A 26,876-nucleotide genomic window follows, 5' to 3' on the forward strand; every position below is an offset into this window, starting at 1 on the left:
AATTAAAATATTCTGTATGAGTTATTTAAGCCTTCCCAGAGAGTTGGAGCTCATAAACCCTTTGGACTTGGGAAATAGGCCTGATTTCTTTCAAAAACATGGGGAAAAGGCACTGAGTAACTTAAAAAGAAATGACCCAGAAAACAGTACAAGAAAATGACCTGAAAATGAGAACATAAAAACAAACAAAATAAACAGGAAAATAAAAAACCCAAAACAAAACAAACTTAGAATGATGACCTGAAAAAAGTGCTAAAAATATATGTATGTAAATCTGTACCATTGTTGTACTTATGAATCTGTTAAATAATTTAAAATAAATAAGTATGATAACTAGAAATACAGTTATAAACCAGACATCTCAGATGGTAGAGAACCAGATTTATTAACTTGAAGTTTTAAACCAGAAGTAAAATTCGCTGGAAATGTTTCCCTAGCTATGTATTTATAATATATATTATTTAATATTATATAATATTTTCTAAACCTGATTATTTCTTGCAATTTGATAAACATTTCTTAAAAGTTGCACATTGCCTTTCCCCCCCCTTGACTAGAAATCAAACCAGTTTGCTCAGGGTTCAAAGGTTTAAATACTTGTGAAAGGCGTTTAAAAGCAGCACAAGAAAAGTGATGTTGATCCAGGTTTCAAAGGGTTGAAACGCGAGTGTGTATGGTTATGTTATGTGAAAGTAAATATTATCAGTAATGAGGAAGGCAAACTGAACTCGGGTATATTTTTCTTCCGCTACTCCACTTCTCTAAACGCAGGGCTGCAATAAAGCGAGCAGGAACTGCGTGCGTTCGTGTGAACTTCCTCTTGACAGGCGCACTTGTCGAAGCGCATCCTCTGTTCCTTTAAAACCAGACAGCCCACGCCTCGAAAAGCGGCTTGTTCCGGCTTGCCCCTTTACATCTTTTTATCCTTGCTCTCAACATTAAAATAGTGCCCCGCGCCGCTCCTCCGACAATTACGCACAAGCATTTTGTTGAACCGTCGGAGGGTGAACGGAACCTCGTCTCGGGGTAGGAGCATGCAGGATGCGTGTATCGGTGCAGCAGCTGTCCGCCTGTGCAGCTCGGCGGTGACTCTGAGGCGCAGTTCAGGCACCATCACCGGCGGAGCGATACCACCATCTCCTCTCAGCCCCGGTTTGTCAAACCAAGAGTGTGTGGTTCACTGTACCTGAGCGAACGTGTCCGTCATGTACTATCGAAAAGGGGGGCAGAAGATCAAAACTGGACCAAGGGACCTGTGTCTTACGCTCTGAAATGCAGAACCAAATCACCCTCGCTTCAAGATTTGTCTGCCTGGGCTGGCTGCTGCGGTTGTTTTGCAACTGATGAAGATTTTTTTTATTATTAGTATCATTTTGATGCGCTTCTGTGGATGTCTATGAACATGTTTATTCTGGTGCTCCTGTGTAGTGCGTGAGGTAAGTGACTTATCCAGAGGTGCGCGCTACTTTCTCCTGCTCCCCAAATCGAGATTTTGTTTGATGTGTGCAAAGCCTTTGACATTACGTGCTCATATCTTTTTGTTTTTGTTTTTCACAGCTGTAAATGACAGACCGTTTAGCAGCTACAGATTTCATAAATTGTGCCATTAAACAACCAGCTCATCATCCATTGCTGCTGCAACTGGTGCTGCTGGAATATTATAAGAAGGCTGCTTGTGTGGGCCAGATACGAATGCACATGCAGGGTTTTCTAGAAAGAGTTGCAGTTATTGCATGGTGTAAAGCCACATGAAACTGTAGATATAATGACTATTGATGTTACCCTCCCAAGCGTGAGGATAGGTGCATCACTGTGGAGGAAAGTCACTTTTGCACTCAGATTGGCTCCTGAGCAGCTGTTTCCAAGTTCAGGTGTGCACATTATTCACTGTAGCCTTCAGTCTGAAATGCAGTACTGACATCTTAAAGTTTAAGTGTACAGCAGCCTGTCATGTTGAGGTTACTCTATAACCTGCTGATTTGCAACTGCAAGCAACCTGATAGTCTAACAATATTACCCGAGGCTGCAAAGAAACTGAGATTGCATAACTCTTGGTTACTCCTGTTACTGCAGACACATCTCCCAGCGTAATAAAGTAGGCCTATATTTTATGTGCTGTATGGTTGCCCTTTCTACCATACATACACTACCCCCACACACTGTGATGACAGACCTCATGAATAGTTAATCACACAGACCCACATACCCCCACTGAACACTCAAAAACAAGACATGAAACAACTGTAGTAACCCTGCAATGAATTATGGAGCGAAACATTTCAAATATCACAGGAGCTGTTCTGGAACCATTAGAGCTGCAATATGAAAACAAATCAAAATGATGTGTATGATAATGCCATAAATAGAATATTTTAAAGCAGCTAAAAGTGCATTTTGTAACTTATACTTCCCAGAGTACTTTACACTTGAGTCTGTGTGCCTGTTGAGTTTTTGAAGAGATTAACAAGCATCATTGAGGTTAAAATGTAACTTTCTCTTCATCGTTTACCTGCTTGCTGTGGTTTCAAGTATTGCTTTCACTTAAGTTGAGAAGTTTTGCCTCCTGAACCACTGAAACAGAAAGTTTAGAGTTCTTGTGCATGTATGCACAATCTAATTTGTTGTTGACAGAAATGGATTTTCAGACAAATAGTTTCACTCAGGCTGAATTGATATTCTTTTTAGCTTGCCTGTCTGTACTGGAAATAGAATTTTTCAGTGTTTTTTTTCAGCATTGTGGTGGGTGTGAAGTTTCAGTGGTGTTGTGCTTTACCCAAGTATTTCCCAGAAGGCTCTGCAGATGACTTTATGTTAAAATTCTGGTTGTAGCTCATGTTGTAGGGGCGCCTTCAAGACATATTTAGGGGGATTTAATTGAAGTTTAAAGGTCACATTTACAAAAGTGATGAACAGTGAGTCATGAGTGTTATTTAATTTTTTTTTAAATACCAAAAAGGGTACTTAAAATTGCGTGGGTGATCATACTTCTCAAAATAAGTGAAGTGGAGAGGTGATTACAGTATTGAATCATAGAATGAGGCCTTTGTTTTGTGCTGATTAGTGATAGTTACTCAGTTGTTGGGGATTTTTTTTGTGTGTGAATTGTCTTAATTTAGTAAATCTGTGCCTTACATCACACACTCTCACATGCTTACACACACACACACCCACACACAGACACACACACACACACACACTAATTGGAATGTTCTAATTCAGGGGTCATGGTGACAGCGAGAAGGGGTTCTCATATTACTTAAGATCACTTTCCGTCAGGTCCAACTTAAGCTCTGTGTATGTCCATACCCATGCATCTATTTTGTTTGTGTGTATGTGTGCATAGAAAAGTTTTTGGCAGATGTGAGCATGACTTTTATCCATCAGATGACGCAGGGCTGCCTTAACCACCCTGACAGCTCATCCCTTATTGTTGCTGTTTGTGGATCCATAAACCGAACATACTTGTAGATTTTTTTCCCCTTGTACTTGTACTTAATCTTCTCGCCTTTATTTGGCACTTTATAGTCAGAGTTTGGCTTTTTTGTTCTTTATGTGGCAGTTGATAGTCAACATTTATCTTGTACTCATACTTTGTTTTCTTGCTTTTATTTGGTAGCTGATAGATGAGATTTTCTTGTACTTGAACTTTATTTTTTACTTTATTTGGTAGTTGACAGTTCATTTTCTAGCCTTGATTTTGTAAATGATAGTTGGGATTTTTCTTGTACTTGTACTTTGTTTTTTCCTGCTTTATTTGCCAGTTTGTTGACTAGATTTTTCTTAAACTTGTCTTTAGTTCTCTTGCCTTTATTTGGTAGTTGATATTGTTCTTGCATGTACTTGATCTTGCCGAGGGCACTGAATGTGAGAGGTCTGGCACTGATTATTCTTGCACTTATACTTTATTTGGAAGCTGATCGTCAATATTTATCTTGTACTTCATTTTCTTACCTTTATTTGATTGTTGACAAACGAGACGTTTCTTGCATGCTATTATCTTGGATTTTTTTTTCATAGTTGACAGTCTTGATTTTTGTTGTACTAGCACTTTATTGCCTTTATTTGTTAGTTGACAGTCGAGAGCTAAAGCTGTCAGAGCTAAAACATGATGTCAGTCAAACACATGTAACCATCATTTATTAAGCTTAAAATTGGCTTTAAATGCAAATGCTCTTCTTCCATATAACACAACCGTATTTATACACATATTGATGTAGCTCGGCTGTCCCTTATGTGTTTCTCGACAGATCCTGAGGTTCAATAGAGGTAACTGTGCCAGCTCACTCCACTGGGCCTACTGAAATACTCAAGCTGGAGTTGCAAGTTAAATTTCATTGGCACAGCACAATCAGAAACTAATGAAACACACACACGTGTAGGATGAAATGACCTTATAACAGCCACATCCAGCCATAATTAACACACGTCTAACCTTATCGCAAACTCCAACCATAAGCTAACCATGCATGAGTGTGTGTACTGCTTGGATGAGCCTTTCAGTGGTTGACTGCTGTATTTTGCTTACTTCTGCTCTCCCTTTTCAGTTGCGTTGTTGTTTTCAGAGTCCCTGTTTCTATGGGAAACAGCCATGACAAGCTAACAACATGCTCCTGAAAGCTGTGCTATTGTGCACAATAGCAAGATGTTTCCTCCTTGGCATGATATTTTGCAGGCGCTGTGGTGATCTCAGCCCATGGAAGTGCCAGTCTACCTGATTTATTTCTATCCGACCTTTCACTAGCAATGTGAGAACATCAACCTTTACCCCGAAGTTAACCTTAACCCAGCAGGAAGTCTCATCAAGAGACCAAACTAAACCAAAGTCCAAATCTAATAAAAGTGAGATGGGGCCAAAACATCGTCCTGTCATGGAAATGTACCTCGATGTTCTGAAAAACACTCTTTCAAAACAATCTTTCCTTCTTTATGAGACATGCCAAAGGAAACTCCAGATGCCCTCCCCCACACGGAGGGGGCCAAGTGAGGACTCACTGTCCTGAGCCAGATGATAGCTCGCCAACTGTTGGCTGTAAAGACACAATGTACTTCTCATCCTCCGCTCAGCAGAGTGGGTGGCTCTACAGGCCACTACAGCAAATCACTGCTTAGATCTACGAAGCCTTCTTTCAGCACTTTCAGTGATAGTTTGCTCTTCAAAGTGGACACTGAATGTGCTGCATCTTTCTTGATGTTTGGGCCTGTTTAAATGGCACATTCTCTTGTTTTCTGCACTGTAGTGGGTGAATTGCAGGCACGAACAAGCCTGAAAGAATAACGCTCATAGGTCAATTTCCTTATTTTAAAATAAACAGTGAGCAGTGGTGGAAGAAGTGTTCAGATCCCTTTCTTAAGTAAAAGTACTAATATAGCACAGTGAAAATACTCTGTTACAAGTAAAAGTCATGCATTGTTATTTAAAGTCATAAATGTTATTTAAGTAAAAGTAAGACAGTATTATCAGGAAAATTTACTTAAAGTACTAAAAGTAAAAGTACCCACTGCAGAAAAATCTAAACATCATAAAGAAAACACCCCCAAACTAAAAATTATTAAAAAAGAAAAAAACAACCCAAAAACTTCCCACCCACACACACACACACACACACACACACACACACACACACACACACGTATTTAAAAAACAACTAAAGGTGTCAGACAAATGTAGTGACATAAAAAATACGATATTTCCCTCTGAAGTGTAGTAGAGAAAAAGTGTAAACTAGCATGAAAAGAAAATACTCACAGAAAGTACATGTACCTCAAATTCACATTGAAGTACAGTACTTGTGTAAATGTACTTAATTTACATTCCATCTCTGCCAGTGAAGGAGAGAAGCCTGATGAGGAAGTGGAGGTCTCCTGTGACAATACATCAACACGCCCACTCCTCCCTGTCACAAGACTTATTCATGACTGTGGGGGCCTTTGTGAACGTGTGTGTGTGTGTGTGTGTGTGTGTGTGTGTAAGTAAGTCTTGTGTGCATCATTGTATTTTGGACTCTCCATGTATTGTTGGGTGCTCATGCACATTATGAGTGTAACTGTGGTGTGACAGTGCCCACACTTGTATGCAGCCATGATGTGCGCAGGATTTTTTGCACAGAGACACACAGCGGGGTAGAGCGCGAGCTAAGGCCAGACCTCTTGCATTCTGCTAGGGAAGGACTCTGTAAAAAACAGGATGTAGCAGTTGCTCAGAGCAGGAACAGGTGGCTGTCAACGTGACGGTCAACACTTGCCCCCAGAGTTTGCACCACTCCCTAATCTGCGCACAAGCGGGAAAAGAGATTTTGTATCCAGGCTCACGCGCCTGGATAAATCTCCCCACCCCGCCGACCTCCCCCTAAACCCGTTTCACCACATGAGCGTCGCCTCACTCTTCCCGAGACGGTGGTTTAGCAGTTTGTGGGATAGATAGCCGTAATCAGTGTTATATTTGAGTCCGGCGCGGAAGGAAATATGACGCGCGACGCCAGAGCGGAGCTGTCCACGCGGACAAGGAGCAAACGCGCGCCGTGGGCAGTTTGGAAGGTGCGTATAACTGGCATTATAACTGAAAGGTCGCAGTATATTATGATACGAAATGCAACAAAAAAAGCATTTTGTGGGGAAGCTCTCGGATTATTTGTTGTAAAATGTGGCCTGCAGCGCGTGCATAATGTGGACAGTTCCTTCTTTTCCATTCCACTGCTGCTAGCGTGTTCATATTGTAAAAGGATTTGATGTATCTATTTTTTGCATGCTATTTTTCCAGACATGTTTAATATGGGACACGGGCATGCTGTAGTTTTAATAGACACATAAATATATATATAAATATAAAATTTCTTCATGCACATTTAGTAGACAATTAGCTGTACTGGCTCTCAGGACCACAAGCTGGTTGCAGCATGTTTTCAAAACTTGTATAGCCAGTTAACTAAGCTGCTCTGTCCTCTCAAATCTCATTCCTTCTCTTGTTGCACTGTTTATTTTTTGTTTTTTTGTGTGTGTGTGTGCGTGTGTGTCTTTTACTGTATCTCTAAATCCATTTGGACACATTTTTTTTGCTCATTTTATTATGGCATCTGTTCTGTGAGGGCACCAGCTGTTATTTTGGTGAGCAGTTTGAACAGATGCAACAGACTCTAAAAGCAACAGGTGCTGCTGGATGTCTGCACGCTTTGTCTAAAACACTTTGAATAATGGAGTCAGAAGGATGGTACTTTTTATGTTTGTGTATTTTGTATATACGATTTTGCTTTTGGTTAATGGAATGATACATCTAATAGCATACAGGAAATTGTAGAAAGTTATATACCACGTTATACTGCACACTGTTAGGTAAGAACTTTTTTCTGGTATGCAGTGTTTTCAAAAAATGCACAAAGTGGAATTTTTAAGAAGAATAACTAAAATTCTGAAATTCCCAACCAAAGTAAAGCATAAAGGGAGCTGATTTAGGTCTGATGACTTTAACTTCTCCCACATATCTGTCTGCTCATCAGCTCTGTCAGTTGCTGGCTCCATTTTTGTTGTACCCACATTTACTTTTTTTTATCACTTTACTAGACTACAGCATACAATCCTGTCCCAGATGATCTGTTTTATTTTTAAGTGAATAGAATTTATGTGGCTTTAAGAAACAATACTAAAACATAACAGTGCTGATATGCCTATCAAAATGTGCAGGTTATTTGCTCTGCAGTGGAGGTTTTGTTCAGAAGAATGAATCTCCCCTGCGTCTTCATGAAAATGCTGATGTGTCTCTTGACTAAATCGAATATGCCATAAAATTACGATTTGAAATACAAATAGACTGTTTTTAAGAGCACTAATTTCACAAGGATCCGACTATTTCTGGGTTGAAACATGCAAAAGTTTTTTTTATTACCTTACTTTTTCTCATTGGGGGAGTTTACAAAATTGCTTAATAAATAATATGATTTAAAATGCTGCATTACTTTTTTCAGAACATCGAAAGTTCAATTAAAGTAAAATTGCTGCCTGCTGAAAAACCCTGAAAATGCTATCCTGTAGTAACTAGAGTAATTGTTAATTCATCTGTAAGTATAGGATTTTGGGTGGGATGCAGGGAACATGTCATACTCAATATTTAGGATATATATGCATTTGTCACCCACTCCCCCATAGTAAAAATATGAAGTAGCAGAGAATTTAAGCCATACATTGGTGCATAAAACCCCCAAATACCCCATTTCATAAGTGTCTTCCACAATGTAGAAACGACTCACACCCTTGCCCATATGGGGCTTTTGATGCCTCCCCAAATAATCTCCAATTAAGCAGTGTTTTATGTCTTTATTTCACTGTGCCTGGGTCAGCACTGTGTACAGCAAATTGTGCTCTGAATGAGAATCAGTTGTAAAAGATGTTTGGGAACATTCAACATAAACCAACACTTTGGCCTGCAAACTTTCCCAGAAACCGGCCGCTGCTGTGATTCAGCTTTATCTGTCCCAAACTGCGGATCCTGTTTGTGTTTATCATGATTCAGTATTGTAATGATTCAGCATGAGCTCAGTCTTTATCAGAAGGGAAGTGGAAGCCAAGATGATTCTGCAAGACTGATCTTGCTCTTAAATTAGTACTCAGTACTAAGTTTTGGACCTTTATTTTTGAGGCAGTTGCCTTCAGGATGTAATTTGATTTTAGGAATATGGCGTTGTTAAATGAATGTAGTTTGTATACCTACTTTTGTTGTCATTGTAATCTTGATGATGTCGTTTAAATAATCCATGTTTGTAATGACATGAGTGAAATATAGACCTGGACTCTCCGTACAAATTATGTTTCACAGCAAGGTCTTTTAATGCTGTGTCGAGACTTGGCAACTACCTCTTTAAGGAGAGAAGGAGAGAGCACTTTTACAGCCCACATTAAATTAAATAAATTTATGACTTTTGTAGCGTGAGAGGCTGAAGATTGCCTGTGTACTTAGCTAAATGCTTATTGCACTTACAGAGCTCGGAGAATAATGATATTTATGCTGCTCCTTTATTTGTTGAACACCACGTCATTGTCTGTTGGATTTTACAACTTTCTCTCTGTAAATATCTGTATAGATTATATGTATTTTCTTATGGAGTCACATTTGTATAACTGATAATGCACCATAGCAAAAGCTGACTTTAAGTAGTAGTTTGTAGTTTGATAAGACAAATCTTTTAGGGCAAGCAGCTGAATATGCAACCATGTGCTCATGCATATAGTGAACTTTAATGAGCTCTGTAATAAAACTTTTACAATATAAGTTGCAATTGGAGGTCTACGTTATTGCAAATCCCAGTGTGTAATGCTTTTCTTGTGAAGTTCTGTTATTTGTAATGTCATGCACACTCACTGTGATGATTCCTTATATGCTGAGTCATGCCATGTGGTGGATTATCTGAAGTGCTTAATTTGTGGCGGTTTGTGCTGAAACAATTAGTCTATTAATGAAGTAGTAAACTGACAGAATATTAATTGGCTTTCATAATGGATTAAACATTTTCATTATTTCTTGTTTATAGATCAGGGCCGTAGCCATGCAGGCCGCATTAAGGGGGACCGAATCTGCTGGGGGGATGTCATTTCCTTTTATATTCTATTAACAGGAGCCAGTACAGCTGGACAGTATACTATACAAATATGCAATAATTGAAAGCCACTACTGTCTAGATAAATTGCACACACTGCATGACAAGTGACTGATACTTTAATAATCATATTACATTACTTTTAAATACATTTGAAAGTGAATGTACATCTCTACCTACCCACAGCAATCACAATGGCTTCTGCTGGGGTACGGCAACACCATTTGGACAAACCACACGCAGAACTGAAATATACTGTAATATTATAGCTGGTAGTATTAATGATGGCAATTTGTCATTTTTATTTATCCTTTTATTACATTTTCTAATATTATTGTGGGGGGTGGTGTGTGGTGGTCTGTCCCAACATGGCAATTTGTTTATTTTATTAATATAACTGGGGTGACATTTTGTGCATATTTGTCTCTATATTTTTCATTGTATGATGTAATTATAGCCCTGCCATAGAAACAAAAGATATAAAAATCATTGGTTGCAGCACTAGTTGAGGCATTACGTTTTCAGATGTCCATCCATTCATCTGTCCAACCATCCCATTCTCGTGACAAGGATGAATGGATTAGATTTTAATAGTTAAAGATCAAAGTCATTGTGACCTTGCGTACATCTCAATTCGTGAACACGATATCTCAAGAACAACTTGAGGGCAGTTTTTTCAAATTTGGCACAAACATCTACTTGGACTCAAAGATGAACTGATTACATTTTGATGGTCATGAATAGAAACTGTAACTGCAGCTTGATGGCTTTGCAGGAGCATACAACCACAAGGCAGTAATTCTAGTTACAGTATTGCGTCAACATTTGTCTTTACAAAATTACTTCTACATAACATTGTGTCCACTTCTTCACAGTCATCGTCGGCACTGGCGAGCAGGAGCTGCGTTCTGGGCTCATTGACATGCATTCCCCCTGAGCTCAGTGGCGCCTCCCTCGGTGGCGTGGTGGCAGGATGCCAGTGCAGGCGGCCCAGTGGACAGAGTTCCTGTCCTGTCCCATCTGCTACAATGAGTTTGACAGCAGCGGCCACCAGCCCATCAGCCTGGGCTGCTCCCACACGGTGTGTAAGACCTGCCTACACAAACTGCACCGCAAGGCCTGCCCCTTCGATCAGACGCCGATTAGCACTGATATCGACCTGCTGCCCGTCAACTGTGCCCTGCTGCAGCTGGTCGGAGCTCAGGTGAGTCAGGGAGAAAGACAGCTAGTTTGCATTAAAACTTTATGTGTCTCTGTGTTTTGCGTGTGCTCACAATGTGTGTCTTTTAGGTTCCAGATGTGCAGCCGGTGAGCCTGAACTCTGCAGCAGAAGTTGAGAACTATGAGGTGTGCAGAGTGTGTGTGGAAGAGCTGGCTCTCTACCTAAAGCCTATTAGCGGAGCAAAAGGTTTGTGCAGTGATGCATCTCTGTTTTTGATGGTAGAGTTTCAGATCTTTGGACATCTGTGAAAGAGAATGAAGCTCTTCATACTAAATGTGCGTGGGCCGCAGTTGAGCTGAATGTGCAATTTGGCATTAATGCTTTTCACACTTCTCATGACGCCTGAAAGCTGCTGTACTGATGGAAAATTCAGCTCTTTGCGTAACCAGACAAGAAAGATTAACCCGACTGGAACAGACCAGTAGTTTCCGGTTGTTTGTTCAGCCAATCTGGGTGACGATACTTTGGTAGAATTCGTCATTTTTGATAAACTTGGTCATTTCGACAATTCACACTTCATCATGTCTGGTTCCACAAGAAGCAGGAAGCATTGGTGGGAGATTAGATGAACCTTTAAGGCTCATAGCTTCCATGATGAGGCCCTTACACCCACATAAATAGCTGCTTATAACAGACTTTAACAGAATTGAATTGAGACAGAATCAATCAAATGAAAAAGTGGAAGTAAATGTTTCAGTTACAATAAAGTTCCACACTGTTTTACTACTTTTGCAGGTGTGGCGACTCTGAGTCCGAGCGTGCTCAGCCGGCCCATGCAGAGGAAGCTGGTGACCTTGGTCAACTGCCAGCTGGTGGAGGAGGAGGGCCGTGTTCGGGCAGTGCGGGCAGGCCGCTCACTGGGGGAACGAACTGTAACCGAGCTCATCCTGCAGCATCAGAACCCCCAGCAGCTCTCTGCCAACCTCTGGGCAGCAGTGAGGGCGCGGGGCTGCCAGTTCCTGGGACCTGGTGGGTGTGAATGACATACAGTGCACATATATGAATAAAAAAGCCAAGACTCAGACAGATAGATCTGTGACGCAAGGCAATATATGAATACAGAATGTATATTTAGGTAGATCTTAAAAATAAAAGTAAAAAGTCATGCGACCAACCTACATAGTACCCAACATAGTGAATGTGTGGTTATTTTCACGTGCAAAAACCACATGGTTATGGTACGAAAAAGATAATGTTTTGTCTTAAAATATCAGTTTTAATGGCACAATTGCTGCTAGAAATGTCGCTGATGTCACAATTACTGCTAAAAATGGCGTCAACACCCCCCTCCCCAAAAAACACTTGCTTTTGATGGCACAGATGCTATGGAAATGCTGCCGCTGTCTCGCTAAAATATGCCCGCTTTCGGTGGCACAGTTACTTCTACAGATGCCACCGATGTCTTGCTAGAAAACACTGCTTTTAGTTGGATAATCATGAATGGAAAAGCTGCAGATGTCATACTGAAAACTCCCATTTTTGGTGGCAGATTTAAAGCTAGAAATCCCGCCAATATCTTGCTAAAAAAATGTCCACTTTTGCTGGCACAGTTGCTCCTGGAAATGCTACCAAAGTCTTCTAAAAACACACTTGCTTTTGTGGCACAATTGCGGCTGTAAACGCAGTGATGACCCACTTAAAAAACGACTGGTTTTGTTTTGACTCATTGTGTCCAGAAGTTGCCTTTTGAATTGTCTGTTTCGTCTGCCTCATCAAACTGCCTGCTGGTGAATGTACCGGGTGTCCTGTGATGATTACTCATAGGGCAGATTCTGACTGGGATACTGTTTCTCATCATGATAACAGAATGAGTTCATTTGAAAGTCTGAGGACACCTGCTTCTAATAACCTCTATGTGTTAGAAATAGATTTGTTTGTTTGGTTTGTTTATTAAAATATGTGTTCTTCCTTCCTCCCATCACCCCGACTTCTTGCCCTCCTCCACTGTTTCCCTACGCTGCCTCTATCTCTTCATCATCAGCTATGCAAGAAGATGCTCTGAAGTTAGTTTTACTGGCTCTGGAGGACGGCTCAGCTTTGTCCAGGAAGGTGTTGGTTTTGTTTGTTGTCCAGAAGCTTGAGGCTCGGTTCCCCCAGGCTTCCAAAACCAGCATAGGCCACGTGGTGCAGCTTCTCTACAGGGCCTCCTGCTTCAAGGTACAGGCAACATCAATGAGCGTGCACACTCATCCAACACACAAATATGTGCTCATTCAAGGACATTTGGGCACTATTAAGCTTTTTTTTAAAACAAGAAGCTATCCACAGCTCTTTGAATGTACATCAAACTGAACAAATGAACCTCAATTTGCTACTGTCCCAAGAACCCAAGCCATAATGAATGACCTGATTAAAAGAGGGGTGTTTAAATAGATCCTCATTTACCACCACATATTTCTTTACTGCAGAGAAGGTGTTACAAAGAATAATTTCCTATGAGAGCTACAGCTGCTATTCTCTCTGAAACTTATTTTTGTCAGTTTGATTTATCCGCTGAATTAAGTCTGTCAAATCAAGGTAAACAGAATCAGTGATATTCTAAAAAAAAGTGCCTGAATGAGCTTTGAAAACCCCTTTTCAGCTGTTGATTGAGCTCCAACTAAATATCACCCACTGTGACATTATCCCCTTTGAAATCTGGTTAAATTGTCTTGATTTCTTGAAAAAACATTGGAAGAACTTACAAGATATGAGCTACAGCAAGTTATCTTAAATTTAGAAAAAAGGGGAAAAAAACAAAAACAAAAAGGGTGACAAACAGACAAAATAATGATCAAAAAAATCGATAAAATAGTTCATAATAATTAGTTTTCTTTTATTTTTTTCTAATGATTCTCTCTCTCTTTCTCTTTCTCTATATCTTTTGAAACTAATTTTCAGGTCTTTTTCTTTTCCTAATTTCTAAAACTAATTTCATTTGCAGGTTCCCTCTTGTAAATTTGCTCAGTAAGTTTGTAGTCATGTTTTCAAAAGAAATCAGACCAATTTCCTTAGGTTTCAAAGGTTTAAATACATTCGAAAGACCTGCAGTGCTATTTATTAATCTAGATTGTTTTGATGTGAGTTGCCAAGTGTTGAAAATATCGGCCGTAGAAATGTCTGCCCAATATAATGGAACTAAATGGCACTCAGTTCGTGGTGGTCAAAGTGCTAGAAAATACATTTAAAAACTCAACAGAAAAGTATCTTTACAGAAATCCTGACCCAGTTACTCAAGATAATACACAACCTTGTTGTGAGCAGTTTCATGCAGGAACTATTTTCTTTTTTGCCAAACTACACCTGCCAACGTGCATCTCCAACACTCAGAAACTCACACCAGAAAAATGTAGTTTGATAAACAGCACTATGGGTAAGACAAAAAAATATAATATATAATAATATATCCTTTACTTTTAAAGCATTATCAATCTCTAAATGGGTCGTCCATATTACTAATACCTTTTATTGCATAATAGTCATATATGTAATAGAGATATGGAGTCTGTGTATATATTTTCTGTGCATGAGTGTATTTTTATGTCCTACCAGCAGTTTCTATCATATCTGATGACAGACATTGCTGGTAGGGCAGAAATGCCAGCTATCTGCTCCTGATGTAACAGCAGTCTAAATTTGCCCTTGTTGCCCCGCCTCACAGGACAGAGACAGACAGCGCAGAGACAGATAGCAAGTGCAGGAACAGAGAGAAAACAGACACATAATGGACAGCAGCAAAAGTAAATTCCAATGAAATCTGATTCTTTTCATTTGTAGTTTTGACCGTTGAGCTCGGCAGATTTGTAAGTGATACAGTAGCTGGTTGTGTGTGTTGGTGTCTTGTGATGATTACTCATAGGGCAGATTCTGAGAAGGTGGGAATCCCTTTGTCTGATCTGAATTTGGGTTTATTAGTCTGAAGACGCCACATACTGACAAACTGACCGGTTTCTAAATACAGTACATTTATTTTGTGTTTCCTTTATCCAGTGTCACTGAAAATGTTGTAATGTAATAAGCACTGAAGGCAAAACACAAACAAGATATTTATTTAGTTATTTTTATTTTTTTAAACTCAGTTTTAGTAAGGTTCCAGAGTGGATATAGTGTTGGTGTGTTTATCGTTAGAAGAAAAAGTGTTTAATAAGGTATAACAAACAAATTTGACCAAATTGACAAAAGACTAAAACTAAAGACATTTACTGTGTTTTTTAAATTTTTGTTAGTTTCGTAAGTACATTTTGTTTCATTTATTTATATTATTTTCTTATATTTTTTTATTTTTATTTAAGTTATGTAATTTTTTCATAACCAGTTGTAATGTTTAGTTTAGTCTTAGTTAACTGTAATAATAATAATAATAATAATAATAACTTTTTTTATATAGCACCTTTAAAAACAGAGTTTACAAAGTGCAGAAATTGGATACAAAGACAGTGATACAATAACGCAGAACCGAACAGTCCAATTGAACACAAGCGAGAAGAAACTAGGGTGGAGTTAGAAAAAATATAGGCAGAGGAAACATAATGCAAGATGCAGGATGCATAATGTCAATATGGAATAATACAAATAGATAGACCAGAAAGCAACAAATCCATAAATAACAGGAAATAAAAGAAATAAAACATGAATTAAGAAGGTGAAATAGATAAAAATAAGTAAAATAAATAAAAAGACGACATCACATAGAAGCAAGTCTATCAAAATGGGTTTTAAGAAGTGATTTAAAAGAAGTTGCTGATTCTGCCAGCTTTATAATAATAATGGTGATGTTCCATTTTAGGGTGAAGTGAAAAATTATCATTCTTTAATTTATTCTGTATTAAGGACAAAAGTCTTACAAAAGATAATAAATCATCCGTATCCTCCTTCCCTTATTTCTCGCTTCTCACTTTCCTTTCTCTCGATATCCCCGATACTCTCTCTCTTTCCCTCCATCGCCTGTCAGGTGACTAAGCGTGATGAAGACTCCTCACTGATGCAGCTGAAAGAAGAGTTTCGGACGTACGAGGCTCTCCGGAGAGAACACGATGCTCAGATCGTCCACATCGCCATGGAGGCGGGCCTACGAATTTCACCTGAACAGTGGTCTTCCCTGCTGTACGGAGACCTCGTGCACAAGTCACATATGCAGTCCATTATTGACAAGGTGCCCATGTGATTCAAATCATTATTAGTAACAGGTTTTTATTCCAATTGCCATATATTAACAAGTCTGCAGAGAAAAGTAGCACAGGATAAATACATTAATTAATTCTTGATTTTATTTAATGTCTCCTCTTGTATCCTCTGCTCCAGCTGCAGTCTCCCGAGTCGTTTGCAAAGAGCGTTCAGGAGCTGACCATCGTTCTGCAGAGGACAGGAGACCCTGCCAACCTCACAAGCCTTAGACCACACCTAGAGTTACTTGCCAACATTGACCACAACCCAGGTTTGCTTAACAGTACTCATCTGAGTGAATGCTAATGAGGCTGAATGATTCACGCTTGTCAGAATAGAGAGCTTGTGCTGTTCTGCAAAGATTAATGAGAATCAAAAGAGAAGAAATTAGGCGCACTGTGGAGCTCGCATTTCAAAACGCAATTAACAGGCACAACAGAGGAGATTAAAATTATTGGTTCATTTCAATTATGTCAAGCACATGCTAAGTTCTGAGCTTTGCTACCAGAGTGAAGTATCTCTTTTAAACAGACCGTGTTGTTGATCTGTGTGCAGATGCCCCGGCACCGTCATGGGAGGAGCTGGAAAGTGTGATGCTGGCTGTGAAATTGGTGGTTCATGGACTGGTGGAGTTCATACAGAACTTCAGCAAGAAGAGCCACGATGCCCCGCAGGTACACAGTAATATAATTAAAAATAACAGAGTGATGCAAGAAATTAAATTGTCTGAAGGAAATGTAAGAGATCAAAAACAGTGGAAAGATGCATACTAAAAAATAGATCAAGTCCAGGCGGATTATTGCACGAATAATAAGAATTATTATATATATATATATGAGTACATTCTAAATAAATTAATACTTGTACAATATCTAAATAGCAGTATGTTATAAGTACTAAATTTGGTCATAATCCCCAACAGGAAAATGTATGATGAAAGATATGATGCTTGTGTTTTTAACTCTTTTACCCTTTTTTACTTAAGTTCACTTTTGATAAAATATGTTTGTTTTTTTTATTCCGTTACATTGGGTTACTCACTTCTTGCTACTTTTACAGACACATTTAGCTTTAAACTCTTTTTATATTCAGCTGAGCTCACACACGACAGTGATTGTCTGGTGCGTAAAAATAAGATCGCCTACTAATCAATCATAGCAACGCAGATGGAACGGAGGTTTATGTTTTGGACAATAAATGCATGCACGCACACACGATGCAAGCTGTGTCCAAGCCTCTCTTTTTTTCTTATTGTTTGGTTTTAAGAGATTAAACAGCCAATATTTGTCATTTGTCTGATTCTGGTTATGACAAATACCATGCACTTCTCATTTGTTTTTACTTGTTGAGGGCCTGTTTGAATGTCATAGACTGATATAATACACTTCATCTAATGAAGTTACTCGCTACTTAAGTAGTCAAGTACTCAAATGGTTATGTTTATGAGTACATTTACTTCTACTTGAGTCAATACAGTTGTAAAGTAACAATGCTTTTACTTGAGTATTTTTTTATTTACCTCACCCACAACTGCCTGTTTGTGGGCTTTCACTTGTGACATCATTTATTTTGTCTGGCACAGCGTAATGTTTGATATACATTGTTAAATTGTCATCATCATCTATTGTAATGAGTGGAAGCAGTCTTCAAATAAAAAAGGAATCACCATGGATTAAGTTTGTCAGAACACTGTATAAACATTAACTTACACCTTGACATGAACTTCTGATCATCATTAAGGGTCACCCACGTTTTATTATAATTATCACAACTTACGGCTTCAGTCAAAGAATCATAAGTTAATATTTTATCAAAGACTCAGATGCATTAGAGTTGAGAGTTATTGTGTTTTGTATCTGTGCATTTTGAAGCCTCAGACCAACAGCAAGTATAAGACCAGCATGTGCCGAGACCTCCGTCAGCAGGGAGGCTGTCCCCGAGGAACCAACTGTACATTTGCACACACACAGGATGAGCTGGAGAAGTGAGCGCACACTCACACACACTTGCTCAAGATAGAAAATAACTCCAATTTCTGTTTTATAACTGCAAGATGACACTCTATCACTCTATCTGTATATGACTAAGAGCCATAATTTTAACGAAATTGCATAAATATCTACATTACATGAGGATTTGTAGCTCATGATACAATCACTCTGCCCTGTAAAAACAAGCTTTTAGAGTTTGTCTCATCTGTTACTACACAGCCTCCCCCAAGCGCCCCTTCTTAAATGGATTTGATCTGTTTAATCATATATTGGTTTGCAAGAGATCCTCAGCGCAAATGTCCAATCACAACATGTTTATTAAGATGTTTTCCTGTAAGCAAAATATAACCTTGACTCATTGTACTGATTTTCCCCATCGTCCTTTCTCAGATTTCGACTGAGGAACAAGAAGAGCAGCAGTGTGGGGCGTGCGTTTCCATTAGCACCAGGGGTTATGGGTAAAACCTTCACTATGGAAGGTAACATCCACACAGATCTGTCTGCAGGAGTGGGGCAGGGGCTCAAAGGCTCAGGGGAGAACACGACCTCCCTGACGGAGGGAGTGCCCGGCCTGGCTCACCCCCAGCTGATCTCCAGAGGGGCTGACATGATGGAGGAAATGAAGAGAGCGGTGCCAAATGGATCCAGTGGGGCTAACGGGTCCAACGGGCTACCAACCAGAAATTCGTCAGGGTCAACTGAACAGTAAGATTATTCCTCCACCAGCCTGATATTACCTCCAGTTTAGCATTTCTGTTTATGTGGACCCAATACATACTTTTACACATAGTTGCTTGCATGAAAGTATTAAAAAAACAACTTGCTTAATTGTTTACTTTTACTGTATTTCTATTCATATTTTATATTTTTATATACTGGGGCCCGAGCACCAAACAGTGCACAAACCCCCCCCCCCAAAACCCAACAGGAAGTCAGCCATTTTGAATTTTGTGCTCATTTTTAGCTATATCTAGACAAGTGCTTTTGCAAACTTGTCCTGCAGGATTAATCTGATCGACCTCAAATTTGATGTATCCAGTTTTAACCCCTTAGTGATGAAAAGTTATCAAAGGTCCGTGCAAAACTTTTATGGTTTTCCTGTGGTGCAGCGTAGAATTTTGATGTTTCGCCATAATACATGAAATTGTTGCAACTTTAGTGTACATTGTCCGATCTGCCTGAAACTTCATAGGTTTGATAAGAGTCCCACCCTGAACACATCTCTATGACAATATTCACTTGTTTTATTAGTGCAGCCTACTGGCAACAGGAAGTTACATGTTTTACATTTTGATACGCACCTCCTTGCTGGTTGAACACATTCAGCTCAAACTTGGTAAGAAAAGCCTTAAGACCTTGACGATGCCTTGTTGTGAAGATTATAGGTTTTCCTTGAATGCCGTAGGTAGTATGCATGCCAAACAGGAAGTTTCTCGCTGCACCACCTACTGGCAACAGGAAGTAAGCCTTGCCATACCATTATCTTTTAATTTTTAAATGAAATTTTCATGGTTTGGTCTACAAATAACCACAATCGCATGGAATTTATGTGCCCTCCAGTACCACCTAGTGGCTGCTGGAATTACTACATTGTGTGAAATATCTCACTCCAGGGTCCAAACTCTGCGTGCATTATCCAACGTTCACAGAAATGAACGACTGCTTTAGCTGGAGTCCCACCAGTACCGCCAACATATGTGGGGGTGCAAGGGCCCTTTTATCACTGCCTGCTGGTTTAATTCATCTTAAAGCCATATGGGTCGATTTCAATGACGTGCTGATATTATCCCTATTTTCTGTTATTCACATTAGAATTATTCTAATAAAATGCACATTTACAAGTAACTACATCTGTGAATTTGCTCACATTGGATATTTGCATTTGATTTTTACAGAGAGGTGATGTTGGGAAGGTCTGATCTTAGATATCTCCAAATCAACGGGCGGGGCATTCACGTGTTTATTCTCTCTCTTTATGTCATCTCTCTTTCTGTTAGGAAGCCCATCTCACCTCCCAGGACTCCAGTCAGCCACTCTTCAGCGTCGTCTCCCTTGACAACAGTTGGGAGAGGTGATGGTGGTGCTCCTATTCCCAAACATGGTCAGTTCGTACTGCGTGCACCACATCCTTCTCAGGCGTCAGAGCTGTACTTTCAGGAGCCCCACTCTGCATATGACACACCCCATTATCAACCAACCTGTGAGTCCATATTTCAATAAAGACTATACTAAAAAAGGGCTTTATTGTTGTCTTAGAAAAGTGCAAAAAGTTCTCCTCTTCTCTTCTCTTTTTTCTCTTCTCTTCCTCTTCCTCTCCAGCAGGTTCCTACTACCAATCTACTCTTCATCCTTCTCACAAACCCTGCATGGCTCGCTTCCTTCGATCCTCCAATGTCCCAGAATCCTCTCTACCGCCCTCAATTGGCCCTCCGCCATCTTCCTACCCCAGTGACCCTCAAGCGCCACACCCACCTTCCTCCTCTTCTTCGGGGTACCCACCACATGCGCCAAGAGATCGCATGGGGCCTCCTGCCTTCCATCCCCACCAGCCTCAGTATGGGCCTCTGGCTCCGACTCATGGTGTCTACGCTCCTCTCTATGACAGCAGGAGAGTATGGCGGCCTCAGGTGAGCTGTCTTTTGATTATCACGTTTCCGTGTTACAGCTATTCTCCATTGTATACACACAAAAGATGAAACTATGCAGACAATTCTGAAAACTTGAAGCTTATGTATCAACAACAGGACTCCCTTTTGCTAAACTCTAAGCACAGTTTCAGTCTTTCTTTTTTTTTTTACTTTTTATCTATTAATGTTTTTACATTATAGGGACAATAAGCAGCAAAACAAAAACATAAAGATTTGGATTTGAGTTCAGTGTTTAGTTTTGCAAGAGAGTTGTAGAGTTTTGACAAAATAGTTAACTCTTTTTAGTTTTGTGTTTAAGTTTAAAGAAACTTAACTTAAGTTTCTGGAAATATGTGTTTAAAGGATTGGGGGAAAACTGTGATGTTGTGTTTCTGAGTTAATCTGATCATCCTGTAACTTCAACTGATTCTTATCATCAACAGCTGTACCACAGAGAGGACGCCAGGAGTAACTCACTGCCTCCAGAGGTGCTGCATTCCTCCGTCTACCAGCCTCCACTCAGGGAGAGATTCAACTCTCTAGACAGCAACTACTGCTCTGGAGCCGAGCACCGCGCAGGGCTACACAGGGTAGGCGAAATAATGCACAACTTATAGCATGGCCGGGGGAAATGCTCACCTCTGATTGGCTTGAAGGATTTATTTTTAGATGAACATGAACATACCTCTGATGTAACTGCTGCATCACTGGTTTAGTTTAACACATATATCTGTTAAAAATTGGGCTGCAGCTTCTCCCGCTTGTTTGAGTGACGTTATTCCAATGGTAATAGTATTGCAACCACAGCATCTATTTCGTAACATCTTAAAAACTCTATATTTTAATTATTCTGTACTCTGAGCCAATTGAAATATAAAGCTTGTCTCGACGTCATGAAACATCTCTTGTGTACTTTCCAGTAAATCCAGTGGACACATCTGTGTTAATCGATGTTGGTCTGTCTTACACCAAACAGATTTACAGCTGCATCCCTTTCGGCAACATTTCCTGTCCTTCGGTTTCTCTTTTTACTCCCACATATATCCTCTGACCTCTGCCTTCCCAGCCAGCCACAGAGCTGCAGTATGTAGCTTCAGCCTCCTCTGTAGTCCTCCCACTTCTCACCCAAATCTGTTTCTGCCTCCCCCACTCTCTTCTCTCACTCTCACATCATCATATAGTATTACCAGTATGACTGCTACCATACTACAGTTTATTTTACCGATAATGCTGTCTGGCCACCATACCTGTGATAGAGATTATTCATACAAACAAATGACAAATAAAGTAAAATAAGTCTTAAGAAAGAATAGTTTCTAGATCTTTCTAGATTATTATTTCTCAGTTGTGCAGGAGAAAACAAACATTTTATTATCACTATACAATGCAATAGTCCTGCCTTCCACCTGTGTGTACATTATATGTTGGGAAAGACGATGTTGCATTATACAGGAAGCTAATACGGAACACTAATAACTGTAAGAATATTCATTTTGAATTAACAACTCTCTAGAGCAGTTTTTCCTAGCCTTTTTCCTTAAGGGACCCCTTTTCTATCGCTGAGTAAACTAACAAACCCTGACTAAGTAATATTGCATATTATATATTCAGTGAATAACATAACAGTACAGAATAAGTGATAAACTGTACAATTAACCCAAATGCCTGACTGTAGAGAGTTTGTTTAAAATGAGTGAATATAATGAATTTTAAGCAGATTACTTCCTGTGAATATTGCATCAGAGGTGAGTTTTCCTGACATTTGTGGGAACATTTTGTAGCTTTGTCTGTTATGTATACATATTTTATTTTTTTAACAATCATACATACGTTTTAGGCATGTACATTTCAAATGCATTTAAGTTAGTTATAACTTATATAAATAAATAATAATCTAAACTTTAAAAACAACAATTTCATTCAGTTTTCTTTTTATTCGGAAATGAATGAAATGCTAAGGTATAGACCGACAGATTTCTTTTTCAAAAAATTTTCTTACACCCCTTGAAATCAAGAATGTTTTACGGCCCCTCATAATGCTTCTTCGAACTAGGGGTCTGGGGTCTAAATAAAAAGGGAACATTAGAAGTTTGCGTGTTTTTAACTAGAGATTTGATGTATTGCATTATATTGTACAGCTGTTTATGCATTTTATGTTCTGCAGTGTTCTCTCGACCTAAACCCAACATGAAATGCAATAAAAGCACCTAAAATTGGGGAAAGATGGAAGCAGACAAGACTCGATTTTACACCTAACTTAACTGAGAACCTAAAGTATTTTTTAAGTAATGTGTTTGCCAGCAGTCTGCTTTGGCTCCAAATGGCACTTATCGGTTTTCATTCATGGCCTCAGTCAAAAGTGTTTGCTACCTGATAGTTCTGGATTTGTGGTTTCAAGAATGTCGGTACAAGTCGATTCAGAATATTTGAAACAGTTTCAATACTCGTTTCCTGCAGTATCAATACACCGGCACGAGCTGCTCTTTCTTACTCTTATTGTCAATGAATACTACAGTCATGCTGCTGCTCTCTGCTACTAACCAAGAAAAGAAAAGTCACCATTTTCATGTTATGGCCTTATTATGTTTTTATTTTAGTCAAAATTTAAAACTCTATACCCTCAATTTTATTACAAAATACTATCAAATATCAATATTTAGAAATGTCAGCATTGTGACATTACATTGTGTTGATTAAGATTGTTAAATATATTATTATTATTTTAACACAAGTATCTGTATTCTTTACTCTTCCTCACTCTTTATGTATTGTCCAACGCTCCCTTGTCAGGATTACGGCCGTGTTCCTCTGGGCTATGAGGATCTGTTCAGAAGAAAGCAGGAGCAGTGGGCTCACCATCACCACCATCACAACGCCAACAGGCCCTCCCAGTCCTCCCCCATCTTCACCATCGATTTTGGAACTGAGGTAAAAAGCAAATAAGAGAGACAACATACTGTACACAAACACACAGAGCATTATTAAGACGTTTATAGGCATGAGCATGACAAATAAAATGCCACCATGACCAGTAGTGTCACCGCAGCCACTTGAAAGTGAGAGTTATCAATTGCTTGTGTATTTTACAATTTTTAAAATATGTAGGATTTAATTTCTATCCCAAAAGCTTGCGCTTCAACTGTGCCCAATGCTATTTAAGTGGGAGATAGTTGCTAAGCAACTGTGGAGGGAGATATTATAGCAATGCACAATCGTGGCATGTGTGCATGTGTGGGTGTGTGTGAGAGAGAGAGAGAGAGAGAAAGCGAGAGGAGAGACTTAAACAAGCAGTGACTCAGGCTTTCGGCTGAGTAAAGCTTTGTTTAACGGCACGTCAGATATGTTTTCGTTAAGACATGCAATGCAATGACTTTTAAGTGCTTGCCTACTGATCTGAATTTAATTTTGATGTCTCTGCATGACAAGCATGAGCAAACGAGAAAGACAGGATATTTCTATTTAATGATGTCCAGTGTTTGCCACAGGGATGGCAGCAAAGTGGCAGCATGTCAGCTGTTACAGCGAGAACATAAATTCAATATTCAAATTCAGATTCAAAAAACATGACTTCCAAACCCGTAGGCATGGAAGGCAACCGCCAAAAAACTCTCACTCTACTGCAGGAAACTGCACTTCAAAATAAAAGCTCTGTGCTGCAAAATTACTGTACTTTAAAAAAAAAAGTGTGTTTTTCATAAACTTGACATGATTGCAAGTCACTTTCAGTTTGGACTGCAACACACCAGTTGGGAACCACTGGTATAAGCTGTATGAGCTCTCTCTAAAACTAATACCTTATATTTAATATTCACTTAACATGTGACATTAGCAGCCATACACACTCACATTCACACCTCTGGGAAGTTTAGAGTCTCCACTTAATCTGCATGTCTTTGGACTTGGGAGAAAATTGGAGTTCCTGGTAGAAAACACATGTAGGCATGTAGGAAAACGTGTAAAGCCTCTACAGTGTTCAAAGGTGTGCATCGTCTTTAAACATCTCTCCTCTTTCAGCATGTGGAGAGCAGTGGAGGCCAGTGTGTGGGGTGCAGGTTCAGAGGTGAGGAAAGCTTAGCGCGCTACTCTCCGTGGTCCTGTGGAACCATCGGCCCCTGCCTCAGTCCCTTTGAGCCCGAAACGCTCGCACACACCTCGGCTCACTCCTGCTCAGAGCACTCGGTGAGACTCCTCATGCATCCAAAAGTAGGCGCAGAAATCCATCTGAAGACTTTTTTTTTTCATTTAAATTTCTCTGCGCCAGTGTGTGGTTGTGTTCAAACAGCGTCCATGTTTTCTCATGCAGGAGTTGGACAGTAACGGAGGTGGAGGCAGTGGCGTTAGCGGTGGTGGTGTTGGGAAGCGATGGCTGCATTCATTAGATCACTACCGCCGCTTGAAAGATGAGGACCCGATCATTCCCTTTAGTGAGGGGCCCATTATCTCCAAGTGGGGAGCCATATCCAGGGCGTCTCGAACCGGCTACCACACCACCGATCCTATCCAAGCCACGGCCTGCCAAGGCAGCGCCAACACCACCCCCATCAACTTTAAAGGTTAGATGGGATGAAAGTCCTTAATTATTCATCATGATGATTGTTTATTTGTATTTTTTGGTTGGATTTATTTTATTTAATACTTTTTTTTGCTTGTTTATTTTGAAGTCTCTAAAATAGATAGTTTGATAAAAATATGTATTTCTTTGTCTGTTAATGCATTTATTTCTTTATTTATGAATTTCTTTATGTCTGTGTTTATTTAGCATTTATGTTTTAATATTCATTACTGTATTATTTTTTTATTTTTAGTACTTGCGCATGTATTTCTTTCTTTCTTTATTTATTCATTTATAATTCCATTTCCATAATTTATTTATACTTATGTCATTTTCATACTCCATACTGTTTTTGTTACAGAATTTAATAATGTTGCTTGGATTTTTTTCTTTCTCCAGTTGTTAACATTTTTCTTTCTTTGGTTTTCCTTTTAAAGATTACAACCACCACTTGGATCACAGCGACTACAGGTGGAGCTCCAGAGGATCAGACTCTTCCAGCCACTCCAGTTTCCTAGAGAGGTAAATGGTGTTCGCACGCACTTCCGTATTTTTTTTGTCTTAAATCTTTTTTTAAAGTCTTATTTTCCAGTGAAGAAATTATAGGAAAACACATGGGAGGAAGTAAAAATTTAACAGGACACAATTCATATCTTTAAATTCACAACCTGCTAAAAAAAAATTGAAGATAATTAAGGCAATGTCACAGCACTGGTTAGATTTCTCTCTGCTTTAAACCCCAGGGCACACATGGAAATTTATTCCTGATTGTTGTTAACACATTTTCTCCCACTCGTCCTCTCTCATCCCTCTCTCCGATCTCATTGTGCTGCAGTCATTTCCTCTCTGTGGTCAGACTAAATATAGTGCTGCTAGCTGGTCGGTAAAAAACCCCACTAGGAAGTCAAGAAAGAGAGTCAGGAAAGCCCTCTCCACTGATCTCTCTCTGTTGCACAGAATGTTTCCCAATATATTGACCTGCGATTTTAAGGACCATTTTAGTATCACAAAGAGATGTATTGTGTCCATTTACCAGGCTATTAATGCACAATGTCATAATTGTAATGTGATACAAATTATTTACCGATGCCAAGAATGTTAACACCAAGAAATTTACAATTTAAATGAACTTCACTAAAAAACTGTTTGTACCTCTGTGTGTTTAAGTGAGCAGCTTTGTGCATCAGAGATACACTGCCGTCGCACTTCAATAAGCAGTGGAGAGAAAATTGTGTCTGATCTGCAAGCCCGTCAGTCTGCCTACAGTCGGGATCGAGGACAGGCCGAGAGCGAACCTGACCCGGATCGAGATATTGAGCTCGAACTGTGCGCTCTTGACATGGAGGATTCCGACCACCAGGAGATCAAGTCTCAGGTTGGTATTATACTGTTAATCACCCCAGAATGACGCACCATGTAGAGGAAGACACATGGACACTTTGTCTGTGTTGACTCTTTGTTTCTGAAAGGATTTTTTTGAAGCTTGGAGCACAACATTTGAAGTAAAAGATCTCTGAAAGGATGACTTCAAACCCTTAAACCTCTCAAATGGCCATTTGTGTATCAGGTACTCACCTTGTGTTAGATTGAATTTGAGAAGACAATCCAAAAACGGAGAAAAGTTTTGATGAATTGAGGTCAAAGGGGTTAGTGTGTGACAACATTGATTCTTTGTTCACCTGGGGCCTGCGAAAAAAATGTCTCCATTAATTCAACGTAACACGGGGTGAGTAACTGATAAACAAATGGTTGTTTGGGGGT

The 26,876-nt window shown here is 39.5% G+C and overlaps 1 protein-coding gene across 4 annotated transcripts in view; it reads left to right on the top strand.

Moving 5' to 3' along the window:
- Positions 1-861: 861 nt before the first annotated feature.
- Positions 862-26,876, top strand: part of rc3h2 (ring finger and CCCH-type domains 2) — a 32,513-nt gene continuing 6,498 nt past the window's right edge. The window contains exons 1-18 of one of the 4 annotated variants that reach the window (XM_042509064.2): positions 862-1,436; positions 10,457-10,785; positions 10,872-10,989; positions 11,539-11,772; positions 12,785-12,960; positions 15,734-15,934; positions 16,084-16,216; positions 16,501-16,619; positions 17,817-17,929; positions 18,327-18,641; positions 19,934-20,136; positions 20,256-20,563; positions 21,007-21,153; positions 23,354-23,491; positions 24,578-24,766; positions 24,867-25,116; positions 25,553-25,637; positions 26,283-26,490. In XM_042509064.2, coding sequence (XP_042364998.2) covers positions 10,555-10,785; positions 10,872-10,989; positions 11,539-11,772; positions 12,785-12,960; positions 15,734-15,934; positions 16,084-16,216; positions 16,501-16,619; positions 17,817-17,929; positions 18,327-18,641; positions 19,934-20,136; positions 20,256-20,563; positions 21,007-21,153; positions 23,354-23,491; positions 24,578-24,766; positions 24,867-25,116; positions 25,553-25,637; positions 26,283-26,490 — 3,168 coding nt within the window. In that variant the 5' untranslated portion in view covers positions 862-1,436; positions 10,457-10,554. Of the gene's footprint in view, positions 1,437-6,254; positions 6,535-10,456; positions 10,786-10,871; positions 10,990-11,538; positions 11,773-12,784; positions 12,961-15,733; positions 15,935-16,083; positions 16,217-16,500; positions 16,620-17,816; positions 17,930-18,326; positions 18,642-19,933; positions 20,137-20,255; positions 20,564-21,006; positions 21,154-23,353; positions 23,492-24,577; positions 24,767-24,866; positions 25,117-25,552; positions 25,638-26,282; positions 26,491-26,876 lie in introns of those variants that run through there. The other 3 variants (XM_042509067.2, XM_042509066.2, XM_042509065.2) reach the window with 3 other exon arrangements.

The sequence above is a fragment of the Plectropomus leopardus genome, chromosome 20 (assembly GCF_026936395.1).
Source record: "Plectropomus leopardus strain MGB_pleo_1.0 chromosome 20, ASM2693639v1, whole genome shotgun sequence".
Classification (NCBI taxonomy): Eukaryota; Metazoa; Chordata; class Actinopteri; order Perciformes; family Serranidae; genus Plectropomus; species Plectropomus leopardus.